At 32.8% G+C, this 25,809-nt stretch overlaps 2 protein-coding genes across 5 annotated transcripts in view; both read left to right on the top strand.

Annotated features, from left to right (window-relative positions):
- Positions 1–25,809, top strand: part of LOC145332239 (sorting nexin lst-4-like) — a 491,682-nt gene that overhangs the window by 103,654 nt on the left and 362,219 nt on the right. The gene's annotated exons all lie outside the window — the stretch shown is intronic.
- LOC145331526 (uncharacterized) overlaps positions 1–25,809 on the top strand; it is a 167,294-nt gene that overhangs the window by 37,848 nt on the left and 103,637 nt on the right. For both annotated transcript variants that reach the window (XM_080176223.1, XM_080176224.1), the window contains exons 2-6: positions 876–932; positions 6,477–6,581; positions 6,875–6,986; positions 7,348–7,418; positions 7,774–7,854. In XM_080176223.1, the coding sequence (XP_080032349.1) occupies positions 876–932; positions 6,477–6,581; positions 6,875–6,986; positions 7,348–7,418; positions 7,774–7,854 (426 nt within the window). The remainder of the gene's footprint in view (positions 1–875; positions 933–6,476; positions 6,582–6,874; positions 6,987–7,347; positions 7,419–7,773; positions 7,855–25,809) is intronic.

The following is a 25,809-nucleotide window of genomic DNA, read 5'->3' as shown; positions in this document are numbered from 1 at the left end:
GTTTATAACTTTATTCCCACACTTTTTTACTATTTCACCACTATAAAGAACAGAAAAAAGGCGACCTAGCCGCCCTCTATTGGTTAGTTGCATGTAGAAACGCAATGGATATACGATATACGTGGATATATTGACAGTGGAAATTTTTTCGTTAAATTAGGTTGCTAATATGGAGCTCATTTATTGGTCAGTTTGTTCATCCAGTAGGTTTGCGAGGGGATGGGGTAAAGAGATGTATGTGGGCTATCATTATTTTAGCCAGCTGTAGGTATTACCATATTAGAGTACATAAAATCTGATACAACATCCAAGTAATAATAGATCAATTAAATTAATATACAATCTGGTGCATATGTCCTTTGGTAATAGATATAATATAGATACACACTCTCTTAATTGGCCAATAGGAAAACAGTAAAGGAACAATACGGCCATATTATTGGTTATAAAGTGTACAGTATTTAGTGTGGCAGTTATTTTTTTATTTCGTTCGCATAATATGTTAGTTATTTCTCGATCATTTAATACCTTGGGATGTAAATATGTATTATGCTAGTTTTGTTTTAGTAAAAAACTGATTGTTCAACATTTGTATTATATTAGTGGCTTCGCTCATAACATCTATTTGTGTTGTATTTTAAGGGGTAGGAAGGGGTCGCACAAACAGCCAAAAACTAATCTAAAGCCTAAATATACAAATATTATAGCCTAAATCCATCCCGGGACCTCTGAGAAGCTTCTCTGAAAAGGATATTCAATCAGTTCAGTAATTATTGAAATCTTAACTTGCAGTTAAAAAAACCTTACTACTTTATATAATAGGAGTTTTCTTAATAAGTTTATTGTTTAAAATTACCAAATTATTTTTATTTCAGAAACGAGAACAAGGACGCTGATGTTGTAAGGCGGAGAGATGATAGAAGGGAAACCAGGTATAGTTGATTTTTAGCACTTCCCTTCAGGGATTTTTAGGGATAAGATACTGTAAGATAAATTTATCTATATCCCTAATGATGATGAATAAACCTTTTGTAGTTTTGAACAAACCAATTTAATCAAAGTACCAAAATGTTTTGACCATAAGAATAAAATCCCTTTTTAAAAATAAAACTTTGACATCCAGTGAAAACTACATTCCAATGTTCCTTTTCCCTCCGTGGTTTTCCCAACAACAGTTTTGGACCATGAACATTCTTTGCTAATTATTTATTGATGCTTACAAAACCTAAACTATTAAGGAGGGGTTGGTGGGGTTGGGTGGGTATTAGTAATATAGCCTAAAACCATCTCTGAAGCTGTATGAGGCTTCCCCAGAAAAGATAACTCAATCGCGTCAGTGGTTAGCGAGATCAAAACAGACAATTTTTAATTTTAATGTTAAATATTAACATTTTTAAGGATATCTTAACATAATGTTTAATGAATAAATATAGCTTAAATATCTCCTAATATTAGTATAGCTATCAGGGAATAAGGGAAGATAAGTTAGATTAATATACATAGTCTTGTAATCTGATAAAGTGATGATCGCAGCTGTCTATTTTAACGATTACCCCCATCATCCTTCTCTACCATATATCCTCCCCTGATACTGGATAAACGAACTGACCAATAATGAAAATCCATATTGGCAACCTAAATTGACGTCATATTTTCCCCTGTCAATATATCCACGTATGTATATCCTATATCCCATTAACCTTTCCTTATCCCTTAGTCCTTGCAAAGATATATGGCTTCATCAGAATATACCAGGGATTTTAAGGGATAAGACAATAAACAATAGATTAGTTTAAATGACGATAAAAATAAACACCACTTTTTCTAGAATTAAGATTATAGGAAAAAAGTTTGGACATTACTAGTTTTAAACCAATAAATATAAAATTGTATAAGGGTACCCAAATGAATATAAAAACTTTGGGTACCAGTGTAATTTAGGGTCTAATGTCCTCTCCCTCCCTGGTGGTATATCCTGATATAGACCATTAAGACTTCTTAATGAATGTGCCAAAATGAAGGATTTTCAGCCACAAGATATGCGGACTTTACGCGGATGCGGCAAATAGGGGAATATACAAAATATTACGAAATCTGAGTATCTTTCTTATTTATTAGCAACATTTAAAAAAATTTAAAAAACTTAACAAGAATGTCATATAAATTGGTTTATTGTATAAGGGATCTTAAGGATAAGATAATGGACGATAAATCAATATGATAATGAAGAAAAATTAGTTTACCTTTTTCTAATTCTAGATTTTTATGATTGGTTAAAAGATATAAACCAACTAATCACAATTAGTAAAGTATCCAATTTTTTCGAACCAACTTGGTAAGATAACTTGTTTATAAAACTTTGGGTAACAGTTAAATTTTTCCGTTAATGTCTCCTTCCTCTCTGTTTTGTTGACAAGTATATTGACAGCTTGTTATTGCTACGCTCATATGAAAACATTTTTCCTTGCACACGCATTGTCTCTTATCCCGCGTTTTACGATCCCTTGAATGTGTAAATGGAAAATCAGACCTCAAAATTGTGGGCTATGGTTTGACTTGTCAAAATTTTTAGACATCTTCATAATAAATATTGGGGGCAGGTTTTTATAATAAGTGATCTAAAGAGATAAGACAAAGACAGATAAATTGATGTACATTTGCAATGATAATACACAATATTACCCCTTCTGTAGATTTCAATGAGAGGTTACAACGTTTAGACTTAATGAACCAACTAATCAAAATTCAATAAAAACAGCCCGATGTCATTATTTTACATGTCATGCAGAGAACATCAATTTTCTCGTATTCATTCGAATCCGGTGGATAGGAACCGGTTTTCATCCATAAGAAAAAACTATGTCTAGCATCGTATTATATCCAGCTTTCTACAAATATAGAAATGTACAATCATAAGATTAAAACCAGTTTTTTTAGCCGGTGCCTCCGCCACCTCGGGGCTAAAAAAACTAGTTTTAATCTCATAATTGTACTTTCTATATCCGCGGAAAGCCGTTTATAATACGATGCGAGAAATAACTAATATAACATTCATTGTTCTATATATCTTAGATTTTGTCAATTAATCCTGAATTACAAAAGAGAGCTAACACTAAAAACCACGAATGAGTTAAGAATAAAATCCAACGCCATTTAGATGATTAAAAATTCATAGATATGGATGATGTGACAGTCTTTTGAATTATAAAGAAACAGAAAAAGCTATATTTATAATTTTAAACGTTTACAACTTGATACTGTTTAAACAGATAAGGCCATCAAAAAAGGCCATGCAATTAAATGGAAATAAATCATATCATTATTCCAAGAGGTATACGAGAGTAAATTAAAATTTAATTCTGTAGTGTTCTACAAAATATTAAAAAAAAACTCTACAAAAGACTGTTAAAACTGTATTTGTATGCAGGGAGGAAGGGGGGGGACATTGGACTGTAAATTATACTGAAATAATTCTATAAATATGCTCTCGTATTTGTTAGTTTTAAAACTTTGGATCCTTCCATTGAATCTTAGTTGGCTTAATCAAATTAGTAGGGTAGTGTTGTTTAACATCATTGGGGATACCAATTACATCAAATTATCCCTCAATGTCTTATCCCTTAAGATCCATGGTTTGTATATCATTAAAAGGTTAATAGCTGGAACAAAATTAAAAAGAAAAAGCTTTAATTAATCTTATTTAGTTAACAAAATAACGGGAATCTTGTTTTCTTTCAGAACTTTATTCTCTTTATGCAAGATAAGGATCTTAGGGGATAAAACACTCCCAATAACAATAAATAAAACTACCCCTTCCTTAGATGAAGATTATTTGTTGGGAAGTTTGACCACAATGAAATTTTATTAATTAAGAAACCAAAGTTTTCAGACATGGAATAAGACAATGTGTTTATAAAACGTTGGGTAATGGTATGCAATATATTAAATTCTCTAAATTTTTTTTCTCCAAAATATTATATTAATTTTTCCAACCAAAGGTCAAATGAAAATTTTGCTTAATTAAAAGGAACATAATTAATAATTTTGAAAATGAATATTGTGTAATAAATGATTAAAGGAAAAATCTGGGAGTGCCATTCACAATTTTTTCACCGAATAATCTTGTTTATTATTTTTATTCAAAGCGAAACTTTTCTATAGGGGTTTGTTGTCAATCAATAAAACTTGTGGAATCTTATCACCTTATTTGCTAGCTGTCAATTATAATAAAACTGCATCTGGACCACAAACGATTTTTAAAAACCCATATTTTTGTTGCTTATTTAGTTTAGGCTAGGTTAATAAAAATAGAGAAAGTACCAAAGATAATTATAAATGTTGTTATAGCTGAAAAATCATAGAAATACTCATTAACCCTTAACAGTCGGGCCCCTTGCCGCACCTTAATCAGTCGGGGGGGGGGGGGGGGGCGTTCAACGCCCCCCCTCATTATCTCAGTTCCTATTAGAGCTAGAGGGCTAATTTTTTTTGTACAAGTCCCCTGTGTTATGGTGAATTTCCGACCTTAAGTAAGTCAAGGTCAATTTCCGCTTCCTTCACCCTTTTATTTAACAACCTTTGTTTTTAGGTCCTTTTTTACTTAAAAATTTCAAACGGCTGTAATTTTTTTATTTTTAAAGCTAGAAGAAAATTTTTCTTTGCAGAAAATGTTTATTTTATTTAAATTTTATATTTGAAATATCAAAACATAAGTTTCAGCGGCCGCAGCTGTACTTGGCAGCTGCCAGCCGCCGCAGTCGGCGGTCGGCGGGAAAACGGCGGCGGATCTTTATGAAATTTTAATACATTATGTAGACATGTTAGAAAAGCTTAAGTTTGAAATTTGAAGTCTCTAAGTCAAAAATTGCGGCCACAGGAGCATTATAAATTTCTGGAGACCTGGAGGATCAGGACCTGCAGGATCATACCTGGAACCTGAAATTGACTTGAACACCTGTACTTAATATGAGGATGTACTACTAGAGGATATTTTAGTATTTTGGTAAGATAAAATGCTTTGTTTAAATCAAAAACAAATTTTTGTTCTTTACCTGGATGACCCTGCCAGGTTTGCTGGCATCCTGTGCCCGCCAGGATGGAGATATTCAAAAAATTCCAACTCTCAGTTATGTGTCATACCCATACTTAAAAAGTCAAGCAGTTTGGGCTCTTTATCTTTCACACACAGAAAATGAGATAGAAAAAACCGGATGGGGGGGCGTTCAACGCCCCTCCCCCCCCCCCCCCCCCGACCGTTAAGGGTTAAATATGTTTTTTTTGTCTAGAATAATGACTTTTTAATAATATGTTTCGCTTCTTAAAATACATTGTCATCCTTGTTTTTTTTCGTTGGTTCTTGCAATAAATGACAGCATAAACAAAACGCTTAATAAGAATAAGAAATTTTTTAAAAGCTCAATTCAATTATTCAAAACATTTAAAATAAAATTTTATGCTGTGTAAAATTTAAAAAAAAAATAATATCTCCCCACCACCCCCTGAAAGAAGACAAAACTATAGATACTTTGTTAACAACCCTCCCCTTTAATCTTCAATATAAAAAGAAAATCAGGCCCCTACAGGAAGCTCTAACCTTGTAGAGCCTTAAACCTAATATGGTACTTTTTCTTTGGTGCTCTTCTTGCCTTTACAAAACCTAACCTAACTTTCAATAAGCAACAAAAATTTGTTTAACAAAAAAAATTATATTGCAAGTTAAAATACAGGACAAAAAAAAACTTATAGAGAAGCTGCATCCCTAAAAAATATGCAATCTGCCTTTGCTAAATGACATTTTATTTTGAAGTTTGATAGCTGTAGTGTTGTTTATCGATTAATAAAATTTGGCTTAAACCTTAGGCTTTTAATATTAAGAATAATATTTTGAATATCATAATTTTGTCAAAACAAAAAAGATTTAAAGGATAAAATGAATAATGGATATAGAATACGTGGATAAATTGACAGGGGAAAATTTATCGTCAATTTATGTTGCTAATATGAACCTCATTTATTGGTCGGTTCTTTAATCCAATAGGAGGGTAGGGAATTGGGTATAGGGGTCAGGTGGCAGCTGGCTCCTTTTATCACTGTAGTAGAGTGCATTAAAATCTGGTGCAACATCCATGTAATAATAATTAATTTGTAAAAAAAGGGAAAGGAAGGTTGCGGATATAATCCGTAAAAGTGGTTGTTTTAAAGCTTAAAATTAGTAGTAGAACGATAATATTCACTAAATATGTGTATTTCTTATTGAAAAAAACTATAGACAACAATTTTTTTAAAAAAGTTAATATAAATTTTTATCGTTCTACTACTGTTTTTAACTTGAAACACACAACCTTTACGAATTTTACCCGCAACCTACATTTCCCTTTGTCGTTTTGACCTTGGATGGACAAAGATGTAAATTATGGATATATTTACGGTAGTTTGGATGTTTTTATTCTTGTTAACCATCTATCTTTATGTTTTAGGTCTGATATATTGGACAAAAAGGCGTACAGACGAAGTATGACAGAATTTAAACACTTTGGACTCATTGACGGTCCACCAAATACAAATCAGAAGCAAGAAAATAGGTAAATATGTTTTCAGTTTGACTTCCAAACCTATTAACATCCGCTGGATAAGAACCGGTTCTTAGTCATACAGAAAAATTATGTATAGCATCGTATTACAGAGTATTTTCTAGGAATATGAAAATAAAAACCATAAAACTAATACCTGTTGTAATTTTTCATTTTAATATCCACGGAAAGATGTCTATAAAACGACGCGATAAAAGAAAAAAAATTGTAAATTGATTGCAATGTTCTTACCCACCTGGAAAATATTATCTAAATTTATAATAAATATATATATTTATTTCCAGGTATTCCTATTTTATGGATTCTCGGCACCAGCTGGACCACGCCCCCCAGAATCTTGTAGGCGGAGCAGGAAGACTCAGAAGGGGCGGAGCTCAACAGCCAACATCCATGCAGGCAAAGTTTTGATATAAGAATGAAATAAATCGTTTAAATTGCCTCAATAAATTCCTAAAATTTTTAAATTGAAATTTAAAATTGAGGTTATAATATGTAAAAATTAGTAAATAAGATTAATATTTACATTTATTACTTCAGTCATAAGATTTTTTGTGCTCTCCACAAAGTGCCAGTCAAACTCTGAACTCCCCTACCCTTATTTTGAAAAAAATTTTGTGAAATTATTTCCCCCCATTCCTAGCCTAACTCTGCGTGGCTACTCAGTACGCAAAATGACCCAACCGAACTTAAAGTAAAAACAACCCCCCCCTTCTCCTTATTTCAAAATATTTCTTCTTAAAATAATTTGATCCAACAGGAGCGTAGTATACCAGAACACCACGAGATGGCGTCGGCTCCCGGTGGACAGAACAGAGGCAAACAACAGAGGTAAATATTTGTCAAATAAGATTTTACTAACGGGGAAATGCTACTCTATAAGTGGTCGTGTCTGTCTGTCTTTCGTTTGTCTAGCACACTGATCTTTAATAGGTTCTCTTCTAGTATACACATACTCTATATTGTAAACTTTTCTCACTTAATATTTTTTTATTGGGTAGTCCAACTCATTCTCGTATATTATTCTCTTTAATACTTTCTTTTTCTTTAAAGCTCTTTATAGTGCCTTTAAAAAATGGCGTCATACAATTCAAATGACCAACGTTAGGTTAATACGCAGACTAAATTACTTGAAAAACAGTATACATTCTAATTGGTAAAATAAACATTTTTTATTAATATTTAGGCCCCATTCTGGTATCTACAGAATGGGACGGGGAGCCGAACCTATATCCCTGCCTGTTAATATCCAGTCTGATTTTACAAGGTAAGGATTTCCTCTCAGTCTTCGAAACCTTCGGATTAGAAACCGGATTAGAACCGGTTCTCAGCCATGTATCATATCGTAATACAGAAAATCTTCAACGAATGTTAAAAATACAGTTTTGTTATCCCGAGTCTTTAGCCCTTAGGAGCTAACAAAACTGACTTTAATCTTTCAATTTTTCCTTTTCATATCCGCTGAAAGCTGTCTTTGACACGATGCGAAAAATAACAATAAAACGAACGAAGACCCTAGAGACTTAGAGCGAAGCCGATTGTAAACATAAAATTATTATATAGCATTTTTCTTTTAAAGCGTAATTTAGATAGCTTACCTCTCATGGACATAAACATGCTTGTTTCATGATAATTAAACAAAATGATGATTACAGATTACATTAAACATTTTTATGATTAATTATTTTTGTACGAAAAAATAACATACACATGTTAATCTTTTCAAAATAGAATTTAATGTTAAAGTTTTTTTATTGGATCTGCCATAATTGTGATTATTACGATATGTATATTAAGAGATATAAGTTTTCCGGAATTTTAATGTAGGGAGTAGATTTGAAATCTGCATCAAATTTTAAGGATTTTTTTTTATAAAATTCGTTTTTTGTAAAATTCTTTATCTAAAAGCGAAAATACATTTTAAGTTAATTAATTTTGACCAATAGGATAGGTGGATTTTAAACTACCTGCGCTCTAATTGGTTGAATGATGTACGACATCCAATCAGAGCGCAGATTTTTTAAATCCACCAATCACAGATGCCAAAATTAATTAACTTAATTTGTATTTCCGCATTAGATAAAGAATTATACAAAAAACGAATTTTATAAAAAATCCTTAAAATTTGATGCAGATTTCAAATCTACTCCCTACATTACAATTCCGGAAAACTTATATCTCTTAATGTATATACACCATTTTAAGAAAAAAACTTCCAATAACGTCCTATTTTGTGTACCTACTGCTACTATGCCAGATGCAAATATTAGGTTAGGTTTTGTAAGGGTTAAGAAAGCCCTGTTGGACTAAAGCCTCGTTAAAGGGTTAAATTATTTTTTTTGAAAAGTACATTAAATAGACAGTACAAACCTTGAAACTAATGTATTCGGCCATTTTTATTACAAATGAGTAATAAAAAAAAGTACATCAGCAAAACTTTATTTCCGCGTCATATGCAAATAGTTCTCGGTCAATAAGTGTACGTGTGTGTGTTCATATTATTTTTGTACATTCATTTTTATTATTTGGTCATTCTCAGGGGGGAGGGTGTATGAGACTGTAAATTTCACTAGTATCCAAAGTTTTTAACTTAGTTTTCTTGTTCGATGGTTTAACACTTCGGTACTTTAATTGAATTTTGATTGGTTGGTTCCACACTACTAGTAGTGTCTAAACTTTTCAAACAGGAATTTTAATCTACAGAAGGGGTAATTCTATAAAATGATTAGGTAATTTTATTAAATTTTTCTTCCATTGTCTTATCCCTTAAAATCCCTAAATATTCAATTATTTAATTTGTGTCATTTATGCACCTTACTAGCTATATTTTTAAGGTTCATAATCTTCTTTACAGTTTGTGTATGACGATAAACAAAATTACCCCTTTAATTTCAATTAGTGATGGCTCTTTCAAGAAAAAACTCTGCACACGCCACTGGGTTAGAGTAAAATGATTTAGGTTTTCAAAAGTTTTCTTTGCAGAGAATTTGCTTACCATACAATTTCGCTGACTTTTTTTTTTTTTATAAAAATGATTATTGATCATTTTTGCAACATATGTTAACCAAATTTAAACTCTAATTTAAATAATGACTGGAAAATTATTATTATTATTACTATTATCGGATGAAAAAATAATATAAAAAGCGTATGAAGCCAGGAATAAGGTACAGCCAACAAGCGAAGTAAATCTAAAATCATAATTAGGAGCAGACAAAAAAGTCGTCAACTCTACTGTTTTCCCCCATAGGCTACAACATAAGCTTAACTTACCTACAACCCTTTCACCCCCCCTATCCTTATACTAAAGTAACAGGATGTTTGTTTGTGTGTCTGTGTGTCTGTACCGAAGGATCTCGCTAAACGCTGAACCGATCGGGTTCTCATTAACAGAGTAGATTCTCATGGTTCCCGGGAAGGTTTAAAACTATTTTGGGGGAGGGTACCACCACCCTTCCAAGAGAAATGACAAAAAATCGATTTTTTAAAATACGGGAGACTTCAACGTAAAGTAAAGAGGTATCGTTCGTAAAGAATTATCGTAGAGACTTTAACAAACAAAAACATTTAAAGTGCCACTAGAGGCCTCTAGGGGCGTAACCGCTAGTATTTCCATAAAGAGCATTAAGAGCAAATAAATTCGGGAAAAAATATTTTAATTGCTAGTGGCTTCACCCCTAGAATCCTACACTTGTATATCAGTCATCATAATACTAGGAGGGATATTCCCTGAAAAGTAGACCTGTTGGCGAGATCTTAAGCTTCATCAAAGTACCATACCTCTGTTTTGTATCATAATATGAAAGTAACAGAATGTATGTTTGTCCGTGAGTACTGAAGGTTCTCGCTAACCGATGAACCAAAATAATCCTCCTTTCCATTAAAAATTCTCATAGATTTAGGGAAGGTTTATAAACATTCTAATTGGGGATGGGAAAGGTAACAACAAAGCATCCCTAAAATATGATAACCCACCCCCCCCCCCAAAAAAAAAAATTGTCTTACCTTACCCCACTTCCCTGAAGTAGTTTCTAGTACTAAATATTGAATAGTTGCGCTACTACTGTTTCTGTCATGGTTGATGTGTATAAATTGTGTGCTATGAATATATGGAGGTTTACTTTAAGTACAAGAAAACCGACGCATGACCAATATTTGTACTGAGATTTTGTACACTATATTTCGATGAAAAGCTAAAAATCATGGTTCATATTTTAGAGTTACGAATTAAAAGTGATAGATAGTTTTATGCCATTTTTTCTGCCTGTTACGTCCTCCCCCTTGAATAAAATGTCCATACATGCTAGGAAATAAAATAATAATATTGAATATTTAGGTGTCAAAAGCAAATTTCCTCTTACATGTTTGAAATGTATAACTAGGGACGGTTTAAAGCTATTTTCTTACTGTGTAAGGATCGATCTGCTGCTATTTATTCCAAATTTAAATAGCCTTTTAAGATATAAAAACAAATTAAAAATGCTTACTATTGATCACCACCAGAACATAGATATACCTAGAAACCACAAAGTAGTTTTTCTTCCTGGGTAATACAGATAATAAATTAGATTAAAAGATGGATAGCATAAGAAAGAAAAGTTGAAAAGAGAGAGCAGGGTAGAGAGAGAGAGAGAGAGAGAGAGAGAGAGAGAGAGAGAGAGAGAGAGAGAGAGAGAGAGAGAGAGAGAGAGAGAGAGAGAGAGAGAGAGAGAGAGAGAGAGAGAGAGAGAGAGAGAGAGAGAGAGAGAGAGAGAGAGAGAGAGTGAAAGAGAGAGAGAGAGAGAGAGAGAGAGAGAGAGAGAGAGAGAGAGAGAGAGAAAGAGAGAGAGAGAGATAGAGAGAGAGAGAGAGAGAGAGAGAGAGAGTATTAACATATATTGTATGTCAAATATGTATTTTTATTGACATAATTTCTAAATCAAGCATTTTCGATGATGCCGTTCTAATAATGAGATGTTAATTGTTGTCCTGATTCGACATAACAATACTAAATACTGAAACAGTGGTATATGAATATTATTATATTCGATATATAATTACTTGGATGTTGCACCAAATTTTCATGTACTCTAATAAAGTAATACTCACAGCTGGCTCAAATAACAATACCCCCATCCATCCATTTTACCTCATCATCTCCCCTCCTACCGGATGAACGAACTGACCAATAAATGAGGTCAATGTAACAGACCTACAACCAACTTTCCCCTGTCAATATATCCACGTATATCATATCTATTGTTTGGGGGGGGGGGGGACGGGGTATATGAATATTATTATTAATTGTGTGTGTAATTGGTCATAAGGCAAGGTACATAATCTCACGGCGTTTCACGGAGCGGGAATAAGGATCAAGGACGTCGAAGCTCTTTATTTTCATTGGGGCAAAATGATGGGTTTCAAAGATATTGATTAATTCCTAATTATCTTAACAAGATTGCCCCTTCTGTAGATTAAAACTAGTTGTTGAAAAGTTTAAAATTAACAAATCAAAATTTAATAAAAGTTCCCAAAGTTTATGAGCCAACGAATACGATAACATGGTTATTAAACTTTGATTACCAGTTTAATTTACAGCTCAATTTCTCCTTCCTCCCTGACTTTAAAGACTTTATTTCTGTCAATATATTACAATTGAACATTCTATCTGAAAACTATGTACAGTTTTTTTAGTAAGAAGGTAGTTATCAATGAATCACTGAATATGATATTGTTTTGGAATAGCTACGCTTTTAAAATATCAGATTGTGCTACCTATGAAATTATTTTATATTACTAATCATTTTTAATAATTTTTTGTCTTGTTCTTTCTCATTGCAAGGCCCAGGAGTGAAATAACCCTTAAGGGCCATTTCGGGTATTGGATAAAATTACAACTGATATATTATTTAGTAATTTTGAATATATCTGTTGTCCAAATGGATATAGAATACGTGGATTTTGTGACGGGGGAATTTATTCGTCAATTTAGGTTGCCAATATGGTCCTCCAATATTGGTCAATATTTTCCTCCGTGGTGAGGGGAGGAAATAGAGGGTATTGTTATATTTGCCAGCAGGGGGGACATTTTATCAAAGTAGTTTTTGTTGATTATGCCAAAAAAGCCTCAAAAAAATGTAAAAATGCAAACATATTGGTTGTGCATTTTTCCACCCCAAAATTTAAATGTGTAAAGTATTTATATTTCATTCGATAGACTTCATTGTTTAACTTTAAACTATTTCCAACTGTGACAAAAAGGCAACATGCAACATTTTGCTTGTTGCTTAAGATAAGATTCAACTCCCCCCCCCAAAAAAATGTTTGACAAGAATCAAAATAAATTTTGTAATGATTATGACACAAATGCAGAAATTAAGAAAAAAAGTTTGGTTGTACATTTTCCCACCCTCAAGTTTGAATGTGTGAATAACCAAGTATTTATATTTGATCCGCTGCACTAAATTGTTTTAATTATTTGCAATTGTGACAAAAATGCAACTCACAATAACATTTTGCTTCTTGCTTAAAAGATAAAATCCAATAACTCACCCCCCAAAAAATGTTCATTATTTGCAAGAAAACAGTTAGTTTTTGTTTGTTTTGACAAAAATGCAAAAATGAAGAAAAAAAGTTCGTTGTACATCTTCCCACCCCCAAGTTTGAATGTGTGACTAACCAAGTATTTATATTTCATTCGCCAGACTTCATTGTTTAAATAGTTAGAAATGAATTTATACAGCTGTAGGCGCTAATAACAAAAGGGCTTATATTTAAGTAGAATAGTGACTTGTTTTTTTATCAGGAATCTTAGAGAATAAGTCTATGGACAATTAATTGACATGCGTTTCCAATGATAAGAAACAAAATTACTCCTATTTTAGGATAAAATATTGGTTGAAAAAATAAAATTTAATTAAAGCACCCAACGTTTTTGAGCAAAGCAATAAAATATTGTGGTGATTAAACTTATGGTACCAGTGTTATTTTCAGTCATATATCCTCTACCTCCCTGGTTTTAATATTACAAGGATGACAACATCTTTAAATGCAAAGCTAAATCAATAAACAATGCTCTAAACCAGAAAACTTAATAAGTTAAAAACACTATAAAAGTCATCTAGCATGTAAAACTTACTTTTCTATAAACTTTGAACCTTTTCAAGAGCAAATTAATTTCTTTAATTTTGAATTGTTTGTGTTTGAGTATGTCTAATATATGTTTGTGTAGGTAGAAAATAGAAAGTGATTTATTGTTCTATTCTTTAAGGTAAACATTTCTTTTGCTATCATAAGCTTAATAATGTCGATAGGATGTCAGCCATTAACACTTTTATTTGATGTTTATGACTAAGCATGCATATAAAAAATAACATGTTGATAATGTGTCACTTATGACCTTTTTTAGTTATGGCAATAAAGTCGACATAAACAATTGAAGAAAATAATAGCTATTTTGACATTTCACCCCTTCACCACCCCCCTACACATTCTTCTATTATATAAAGTAGTAAGCTTTTTTTGTCTGTTGCGAATGATCTCGCCAACCTCTCAACCGTTATGGTTTTCCATTACAGTGAAGCTTTCCATTGGTCGGGAGATGGTTTTAGGCTGTTTTAATTTTATAAATAAGGTTGGGTATGGATATAGGCTTTTTTTTCTGCCTTCCGCCCCTAAAAGGCAGGGGCGCAAACGCTAGTATATATATTAAACAGCATAGAAACGATAAGAAGATCAATGCATCATCCATTGAACTATCCCTGGATTCCTGGTAAATATACAAAGGATAATTAACGCCATAATTGAAGTAATATTTTGTCTCATCTTCTTGCCAGGGATATAGGTATAGCTATTAAAGTAAAAAATAGAGGGGGCATCAGCTATATGTAACTTTCACCTCAGGGCAGGGACCCTGTCCAAATTTTGTATTGGGTCTTTAAAATCAACTAATATCCTCGGAAATATAAACACAGCCGAGTCACTACAAAAGAAGAAAGCAATTTGCTAGCAGACAAAAAGGGTTTCACCCACTTGGGCTAGGTAGTTGTCTGGATTATGCATCATTATTTATATATTTATTATCATTTGTTTTGGACTACCCATATGTCTGTTTGTCTTACATACCATATCAATTAGTAGCTATGAGTGAAACTAAAAAAAATACTAACTATCTCTTTATCTTTCAAAGTTTTTAAAAGCGAAGCTTTTCTATAATTAGGGTCGGTCCGTCCGTCCGTCCGTACGTCCGTCCGAGATAGATAGCTTTTATTCGTTAATTTAGGCATGTTAGAATTGTCCTATCGATTTCAAACTTTGCATGATTATTCCTGTAGTAGTTAGGTACGATTTAGAAAGCGTAGCAACTCTATAATCAATACCAGAATGTCCGTACGTCCATTTTAAACATGTTGATTTTTCTAATTTTTTAACAGCAAATTTTTATGTGATCTAATTAACTATAATCAAATCCTAAAAATTTAAGTATGTCCATAAACTCAATAAACATTATCCTGTATCAAGAAGTTTTTCAACAAATTTACTTACAATTTTGCTTCGACTCTTATACTTTTATATTCTGATAATTCAGTTTAGACACTATACAAGTGTTAATGTCCGTTTGTCCTAACGTTTCAGTGCTTCGCTTTTATGGATGTTGTCATCCTTGTTAATTTATACATAACGTAGATTTTAGCACTCCTTTTCGCAGACTCTATGCTTAAAATTAAAGAATTAAACCGTGTATTCAATTCTAAAACATTAATGTGTCGGCGTCTGTATAAATATTAATTTTTGATGTTACTTAAGATCTATGAAATGACTGAAAAATTTTGGGTTTGTCTTGAACTGATTTGAAACTTATTTTTTTACAATTTGCAATTTTCAAACTTGAGTGAGCTTTTAGTAGCGAAGCTACTTTTTAGTTTGTCAGTTAGTCATTCAGTAACGCTGTATGGAAAATGTTTATAGACTGCTACTTAAGATAGGGTGCTATTTTATACTTACTACTGAAAACTTCATATCATAGCATATTACTACTGAGCGGCTGCTTTAAAAATATCTTTGTCTCTTTGTTCTTCCTTCTTTTTTGTACCTATGTTTGATTGAATTACGCTTTCTACAAAATAAACTAATTACTACGAGAAACACAAATCTACACTATCCCTAATGTACCTATAATAATATTCATCTCAAATAAAACGAATTTTGGCGCCATTGTACCTTGTTGTGCACTGATATCCACCCCCTTTAAAAAAAGGAGTGGAAAGGGGTAATTTTTCGTTTGTTTGTTTATTACTTTAGGGTCAAGTGAGGGTCAAGTGAGGGTCAAGTAACCCTACAGGGTTTATACTTCCCGTTGGGGTTCTACATAGAAACCCCTTTTATTTTCTATTTAATTTTGAGGTTAGAAGTGCTCAACTGGTATTTTGTGAGAAAGCACCAAAATTGAGACGCGACGACGTTGCCCAATTATGGAATACTCGCACACTTTTTGAAAATCATCGCTGCCCTTTTTTATTCCATATTATATTCTTATATGTATTAGTGTTTTTGTAAAACTACCCGTTTTATTATAATTTTGGTAGCTAAAAGAGAATATTGTGTATCGAAGGATCTCCCTAACCTTGAGCCGATATGGTTTTCCTTTATAGAGAAGCTTCTTATAGGTCATGAAGAGGATTATAAATACATAGGGGGAAGATAAAGCATCCAAAGAAACCGTACCCCCCATTTAAAAAAAATCTTTTAAACACTAAAAGAAAAAGGGGAGATGGTCGACTTTCCCTAACTCAACTTCAAGTGCCGCTAGATGCCTCTAGGGGCGTATCCGCGACTATTGCTGGCTTCTTTTTTAGCAACATAATATGCTTTAATAATAATCAGAATTAATTGTACTACTACTTTTTAGAAAAGTTTTATGAATGTCTTGAGGTGGGTTTAGACTCTATCTTGACCTTCTCCGCTCTCCCTAAACGATAGGGAGGAAGCTACTTGTCTTACTTACTTGGGATACTTGATGTTGTAATTCTCTGTGTCCCCAGCTAGGGGCCCTGTGAGAATGTCTGATATTCTGTTAAACTCGTAACTGCATCCATTCAACCAACTTTTGCTTGAACTTTTTAACATCTGCTGTGTGTTTGATGTCCGAAGGAATTAGGTTCCAACCCTCCACTACTCTCTCGCAGAAAAAATTCCTTCTAATCTCTAGATTACACCTAGATTTAACTAGGTTTAGAGGTTCAGCTCGAGTTCTAGTTAGATTATTTTCTCTGTTTTGAACAAACTTCAGACCACATTCTACATTTCCAATTTTATTTACAATTTTGTGAACTTGGACCATATCAAACATTTTTCGGCGCTGCTCAAGGGTCCAAAGATTGAGCTCTGTCAATCTGTCTTCATAGGTTCTTGATGTTAGGCCTGAGATCATACCAATAGCTTTCCTTTGCACATTTTCCAGACTCTGTATGTCCATAATAGACCACGGAGACCACACAGAGCTAGAAAACTCTAAATGTGGCCTTACAAACTGTTTGTATAGCCTCAGAAAAACAACTTTATCTCTAAAGTGAAAACAGCGAGTTATTTGGCCCAACACTGCTCTGGCTCTGCCAACACTTTCCTGAATATGTTGAGAAGGTTTAAGGTTTGAGTGAACACAGACTCCAATATCTCTCTCCTTTTCTATCTTAGATAGTTCAATGCCATTTATAGTGTAATTAAATGACTGATTTCTTCTTCCAATGTGCATTACCTTGCATTTTTTAATGTTGAATTCCATGCTCCAATCTTGGCTCCATTTGTAAAGTCTGTTAAGGCATTCCTGCAGGTTTTCAGCATCCTCCAGAGTCTCAACAATATTAGCAATTTTGGTATCATCAGCAAATTTTCGAATCATGTTAATTCCAGCTGTAGCATCATCAATATCATTAATAAATATGATAAACAGAAGTGGACCAAGCACACTTCCCTGTGGCACACCAGAAGTTACTAACTCCACATCAGACTCTTCTCCATTCACTGAAACATATTGTTTACGATTTGTTAACCATTTTTCAATCCATTTCCTGACATTTCCAGACACCCCATGAGCCTGAAGTTTTTGTATTAGCTTGGGATGACTAATCTTGTCAAATGCTTTCGAGAAATCCAGGTAAATGGCATCCAAAGGCTTAGAATTATCCAAAGCTTGGGTTACAAAGTCCAAAAATTCCAATAGGTTGGTCTGACAAGATCTTTCTTTCATAAAACCATGCTGTGTCAATTTCAAGAGATTATTAGTGTACAGATGATCAGTTATTTCCTCTCTAACAATACCTTCAAGCATCTTGCATACACCACTTGTTAAGGAAACTGGACGATGGTTGGTAGGTAACCCTCTGGCACCTTTCTTGAAAATGGCTATAACTTTAGCAAGTTTCCAATCATCTGGAATGTCTCCCGTTTCAATTGAATGTTGGAAAAGTATCTGTAATGGTTTTATTACACTAGCCTTCAACTGTTTTAGGATATTATTTGTAATCCCATCAGGACCAGGAGATTTTCCAACTTTTAATTCATCAATCTTCTTGGCAACTTTGTCATAAGTAATATTTATATCTCCTATTTCCACTCCAATATTAATGTTATCCATATTTGGTCCAAGTTGTTCATTTTCTTCATGAAAAAAAACACTACTGAAATGTTTATTTAACAGGTCAGCCATCTTCTTGTCATCACTCACAATGTTTTTATTTTCATCAAGAAGAGGTCCTATGCCTTTTTTGTCACTCATTTTACTTTTCACATAAGATGTGAACTTTTTCCTGCCAGCATTACCAGTCTGTTTAGATATATTAATCTCTACTCTTCTCTTAGCTCTCCTTACTGCATTTTTTAATTCCTTCGACAAATCATTGTAATTGTTAACATTTTCTTCACTGTTATGAGCCTTCATTTTTTTATATAACTTTGGCTTTTTATTTTTTAACCTCTTTATATAGCTATTCATCCAAATTGGCTTTTTATTATCACCTTTGCAGACAATTTTCGGCACATTTTTATCAATCACTTTTTGAATACTATCTTTAAATAGTTTCCAACCTTTATGAATATCTCTGTTAATCTCTTCTTCCCAGTTGATTCTGTTCAGCTCATTTTTCATTTTTCCATAGTCTGCTTTATTCCAATCATATCTAACATAATCTTTAATTGCTTCACGTTTCATAAAATGATTGGTATTTATCATCATCATAACATGATCACTATTTCCAAGGGGTCCTAAATTATCAATACTAATAACACTATCATCATTACATAAAACAAGGTCAAGTATATTATTACGAGAGTGTGTTGGAAAATTTACATATTGACTAAAATTACATTCTAAACATTTATCAAGAAATTCAGCACTTACATTATTACTGCCATCACAGGTTAAATTATTCCAATTGATTTTAGGTAAGTTAAAATCTCCAATAAACATTGTATTTGCAGTTGCATTTTCTATAAGTTTAATTAATTTTTCACTGTTTTCTCTGCTACAATTAGGTGGTCGATAAACTAAAACAATATTAACAAAAGAATTACTAGTTGAAATCTTAAAATTACAATATTGGTTAAAATCATTATTATATTGGTCACTTGGTAAAATATCAAGTCTTTCTCTTGAATAAACTAATAGGCCACCACCTATTCCATTTTGAGTGTCAGATCTGTCTTTTCTGAGTTCAGAAACAATATTAAATCCATTAAGCTTTAAAACATTTTCAGTCACACTAGGGTTACACCATGATTCAGTTACCAGAATGATATCTGGTGGATTGTCACAAATTGTTGCATTTAAGTCATTTACTTTACTTAAAATACTTTGAGCATTAAGGTAAAGTATTTTTAGTCCTCCATCATGTTCTCCTCCTCCTCCTCTGGTGCCTCCCTCTCTACCATCTCCTCTTCCCCTTCCTCCTCCACCTCTGAAGGTCTCGTTCTTTTTTTCTCCTTTCCTGCTTCTGGAGTCAGCTGTCTTTTCTGACCTCCTCTCCCCCTGCCCCTTGTTGGGCCTCTCTCGTTGCTCCTCCCTATTGCTGGGCTCCTCCCACTGGCTGCGCCTCTCCCTCTGGCTGTGCTCCTCCCCCTTCCAGGGCCCCTCCCTCTTTCGTTGAAGGTTCCCCTTCCTCTGACTCCTCCCCTCCTTGTTGCATCTGGCCATATTCTCCTCAATATTAATCTTTTTTCTCCTCTCATTCCGACTACTTTCCACTCGGAGTTTAAAGCAGCTTCTTCATCTAGTTCAGCATTTCTTCTCATGGCTTCTTTTCCAAGTTCTAGCTCTTCATCTCTCTGCTGCTTAGTTAAGTCAGGGGCAATATATATTTCTTCATAATCATAATTGTCTTTCAAGCCACGGGAATTCATAATCAGCTCCTTCTTCTTTTCAGCATCCTTAAACCCTAAAAGTATAGGCCTAGCAGCGTCACTTGTGTTTAAATCACCTAGTCTTTTAATGAACTTAATATCATTGTCAGCAACTCTCACATTCACAGCATATGCTATGTCTACAGCCCATTCTATATCATGTGCTTTCTTCTCCTTGCCAGATTCAAGGTCAACTGGTTCAGGTACACCATAAATGAGGACATTACACTTTTTTTCATCCCTCTCTCTCAGCTCGCTAAAAACATCATTTTTAACAACTTTAGAAGTATTACAGATTTTTTTGTCCAACTTAGTATAGTTCTCTTTACAAACTGTTACCTCCTTCTTCAAATCATCCTGCTCAGTTTGAAGAGATTTAACGCTTTTTTTGATATCCATAATATCTTTGTTGAGTGCTTTAACTTTATTGTTAAGAACTTTAGCAACTTTTTTACAGTGAGTACATGTCCATGAAATAGAGTTACCTTCGCTGCTTTCATCAATTAAGTACTTGAGAAGATCGTTGCTAATGCCAGAACACGTTGGATGTGTGTACTCCTCACATACTTGACACATTACACTGGTATCCTTTCGTTTTAGAGCCTCCTTGCAACCAAGACAGAAATATTTTCCCTTTTCTGCCATCTTGGACACAGCTAATTTTGTTTGATTCAACAATCCACAAACTTCTCCAACATAAACATAAAATATATTCTACTCTCTCCCCTACCCTACCGAGATGTGATAGGTACGGGGCACCCTCGCGGATGTGTAAGAGAGAATATATATACAAATCACAATAATATAATTACAAAATATTACAGAGCTTGGGTGTCCGATTTTTTTTTGTTTTATGTTTTTTTTTCTCTTTATATAAACTTTGTTCTTTACTTTTACTTTAGATCTTTTTTTTTTGTTCTTTTTCTTTTTATTTAGATCTTTCTTCTTTAACTTTTTTTTGGGGTGATCATTTATTTGATCATCTTTTTTTTCTATTTTTTTTAACTGTATCTTTTTTTTATATAAAATTAAACCGGACAATCTTTTTATTGCTACAAATGCAATACTCTGTAATATTAGGTTTTAGGTGTTAGTCAGGAATACATATATCCTGTGATTAGGTTATTTGATGTTAGTCGTATTAGTAGGTAATCATTAATCTTTCAACTTAATTATAATTTCAGAAATATCAAGTTCACTAATATAATCTTAATTATAATTATCCTGGGTATTATAGTACAGGAGGGTTATTTATTCCGCCTCAACTGTTTCTCCAACTCAAAAACTCAACATTTTTCCGGCAGCCGCCGGGGAAGACATTTTTATATGAAAAATCTTTTAGTGAAGTGAATCAAGCAAGTATAGCTTGGTCAGTTTAGATATATAAGATATATTTGTCTATAAAAAGGAGTTTTTGAAATATTCACATTATGACTATAGTACTGTAAATACAAAAAAACAGCACTAGATATACGATTTGCTATTTAAAAATCTACATTTTGTTGACTTTTGCAAGAACCCTTTTTTTAACAAATTGGCCATGATGTTTAGCTACGAATTCAATTCAATTGTACTCCAAAGTGTTGCGATTTATATGCAATAAAAAGTTTGCAAAAAATCTGCATGGAAAATTGAAAAAAATCTTCGAAACTTATTTTATTGCATTTACAAACAGTGGGTAATAGTAGAATTACGACTGGGCGACTTGAGGAAAAAATCCTATAATTTCATTCTTTTACCCGCGGAAAACTGTTTAAAGTATTCTATTAAAAATGCAAAAAATATAAATTTATAGAGAAGCTTTGCTGACATTGAAATGGATCTTATTAAGAAATAATCAGCCAAGGTTCATGCATAAATAAGTTATGAAAATAAGAGATTTTATTTTGAATTTGGTTTGTAGATGGTGGGACAAGAACATACCTCTAGAACAAGTTTGGGGGGATATTTATTTGAATCTGTTACTGTGTAAATTGGGAAACCAATCGCAAAAAAGAATGAAAGTCAAGTTTTAATACAAAGCTTTCCTGAAAATATCCTTAGGTCAACTCCTTTAGGTTATCTAACTGGACATTATACAAACACACATACACTCAGCCACTTTATGGTAAACTAGCGGCTTCGCCCCTAGCCTTTAGGGGCTTTGCCCCAAGAGGTGATCAAATAAAATTTTTGGCGAAATTCGTAAAAGGACCAAGGAAATCTTTAGCAACAAAAAAAAAATTTGGGGGGAATTTTTTCTTTTGGGGGGGTTGGGGGTGTCCTACCCCCCAAAAAAATAGCCTAAAATCACCACAGGACCAGTAGGTATATTCCCTGAAGAGTAGAATCCGATCGGTTCAGTGGTTACCGAGATCTTAAGGGACGGACGGACAGACATCATTCTACTTAGATATAGATTAGCGGTTGCACTACTAGCATCTAAAGGCTCTTTGAAGGGGTAGTTAAGGACATAAATAGCCTAAAACCATCCCAAAAATTTAAAAATCAATCGGCTCAGTAGTTATCGAAAATTTAAGCTACAGACAAAAAAATGTTGGTATTTTAAATAATAGGATAAATTTGCTTTTAAAATTACATATTTGCATTATTAAAATAAACTACTACAACATTAGTATAACTAAAGTAAAAAACTATGTTTTTCTAACCTTTATATTTTGTATTTATGAAAGAAATCAGCGAAAGTTGGTAAAGTTCATTTTACCATGAAAAAACGTCAATTTCAATTTTGCAAATATTTAATTGCAAATTAGTATTGGAGCGTAGCTACATCACAATTTGTTGTTTGCAAAATTTGTACTTTTCAATTATATGCCAATAGCAATATAAATATTATTATGGGGGAGTATTTTTTTCGGAGGAGGGGGGGCTTTTTTGACCATTTTCATGGAGGGTTTTGTGAACTCTCCCCACCCCAATGAAAAAATTAACAAAACCCGTGTATTAGGTCAACTCTTCTTTAGTATGAAAAAAATCTTTATTTTTAAAAATCCTATTTATTTATATGAATTTTGTAATCCTTGTTAAATTTTCAATTGCATTTTTCTTCAGTAAAAGTAAAAATATATTTATCAATTTATTTTCTATCTAAAATATTTTTTACAAATTATACTTTTTTAAAAAGAATTAGAATAATTGTACAACTGTTTTTTGTTTGATATGACTTAACATTCAAAAAGCAAAACGCATGGAGACAGGGGACATTAGGCTGTCCAAACATTTCAACCACTAATTGTAATCCACAGAAGGTATAATTTTGTGTATCATTATTGGGGATGTACATCGGTTATCGGTTATTGTCTTATCCCTTCAGATCCTTGCTCAAACGCGATAGTTTTATTACTCACAAACGGACCGAATATCTAATAATTATAGAGTATCATTGCTATATCTATGATACAAAGTAGCTTGATGTCTGTCTGTCCGTCTGTCTGTCTGTCCCGTAACCACTGAACAGATCGGATTCTACTCTTCAGGGTATCTACCTATTGGTCCTGTGGTGGTTTTAAGCTATTTTCTTGGGGGGTGGGACACACCTAACCCCTCTAAAAGTGAAAATCCCCCCCCCCAAAAAAAAATAATTTTCTTGAGAACACATTGGACTATGAGCACCACTAGTATTAATTTTCTTGAGAACACATTAGACTATTTTTTTTACGAATTTTGCGAATTCGTTATTTAATCGAGAAAATGTTTTCCTGCTGGGTAGGGGCGAAAATTTGCGATCCGTTCTGCTGGGTAAGTAATAGAAATGTAATTATACCTCTTGGGGCAAAGCCCCTAGAGGCTAGGGGCGAAGCTGCTAGTAAATGTAAAAGTACTACCTATAACATTACGACGTCTAAGAATTAATATATTCAACGACGCTTTTATATGGAAATAGTCATACATGAAAACGAATTTAACAAGGATGACAACATATATGAGTAGCGAAGCAGATGATGGGTGGACATACGGATGCTTGTTTATACAGAAAATTTTCACAAAAATACCAACTATCCATCTTATATAGCAGCCGAGAAAATCAGATTTCTCCCTAGGTGTTACTCACAGAAAAAGTAAATTATAGAAATACCAAAAAATGAGCTAGTAAATTCAATTTGGTATTGTTGTAAATTACATTTGGCCTACTGTATATTAGTTTGTCTGACCTTCTGTCTGTCTGCCTAAGTTTGCTTGTCTTTCTTTCTCTGTTTGTTCTAAAAGCTAGTGGCGAAGCCGATGGCTTATAACTAGGATAAAAAGCTAAAGATAATCACTTAATAATCTGCGTCCCAACTGCCCCGAGATAAAATGAATATTCATTATGTGACACCTTGTCGAGCTTTATGGAGAGAAAAAATTGTGTCACATCACACTTCAGGGATTTTAAGGGATAAGACAATGGACAATAAATTGTTGTACACTCTTAACACCCTTCTATAATCACAATGAACAAAATTTACCCTTCTTTTCCATGTGGGTGTATTTATAATTTTATATGACATCTAATCCAATCAATAAATGAAGAAGATATGTAGAAAAGCTTCACTTTATTCTAAAAAAAGATAATTTTTCTGACTATCCCTTGCCTTTTAATGCTATGAATTTTGTCACTTTATACTGAATTTAATCGTTCTGTTATATTTTCACTTTTTATATCATTTAATTTTTGAACACATTAAAATTGGATAAAATCTTTAAAAACTAATATCATATTATACTTAGATTAATTTAGAACAAAAGTAGTTACTATCTCATGTAATTAAATGCTTAAACCTTTTTTGGACATAAAATTTTTTTTAACACGCTTCGCACCCCATTTATCCCAACCCTCATATAAACTTACCCCCGCTTTTGAGATTTTACTCCACCTAAAACAAAAAAGCTTAGACGTCTTTGAGAGGGCAATAGAAAACTTTTTAATGATTACATCCATGATTAAACATTACCTATAGGTTTAACAGAGATGCTTCGCTGAAAAAAAATACTTCATCCATAATTCTAAAATCCAATATTACTCATCAAATGATTTCTTTTCTACCTCACGTTGACATCTACATAATTGTATGCATGTTACACTTGGCGTGTCACAGAGAAAAAGAACAGTAAATTATTATAAAGTAAAATAAGGAAACTCTTTTGGCAAAATTTGATGGTATTCATAAAAAAGATTATATTTTTGGCATATTCTAATTTTTTACATCAATATACACACATTATTTTATTACCGCAGCTACTTTAAAATTAATGCAACGTCCGTACGTTCGTCCTAATATCCGTATATATAATTATAAACCTTCTTTTAAACCTGAAGCATCATTGGAAAGAAGAACCAGATCGGTCTAGTTTTTAGTGAGATCCTTCGGTAAAACACACAGACAGACAGACAGAATCATATTCACTTAATTTTACCAACTTCCTGTTCTTAATATAACACTATACTGTTATTTACCCAAGTATTTGCTTACTGGCGATGCTGCGATTCTTATGGACATAATTTTCCTTGTTTTAATCCTATTTACTTAATCTATAATCTTTATTTGTGCATATAGATTTGGTCTTTATAGACGTATATCCTAATAAGAAAGGTGTCGCATATATAAGGAAGCTCCTATATAGTTATTTCTATCTTTCTATAATAATTTTCCATTTTTACTTAAAGACCGATTTATGCCCTCTAGATTAGAACCGGTTTTCTATTAAACTGAAAAAACATGCAAACCATCAAACTGCAGACAAACTTCCACGAATATTAAAGTAAAAATCATTATTTTTGATTTTGATGTCCGCGGAAAGCTTTTATTAAAAATTACGATGTAGTCTAGTATATTGCTTGTTAATGTTTCCTTAAAGATGAAAAAGGATTATT

This window comes from Acartia tonsa, chromosome 11 (assembly GCF_053477335.1).
Source record: "Acartia tonsa isolate MP-2025a chromosome 11, ASM5347733v1, whole genome shotgun sequence".
NCBI classification, from domain to species: domain Eukaryota; kingdom Metazoa; phylum Arthropoda; class Copepoda; order Calanoida; family Acartiidae; genus Acartia; species Acartia tonsa.
Note: the sequence above shows the minus strand (reverse complement) of the source record. Positions and strands in the feature narration are given on the sequence as shown.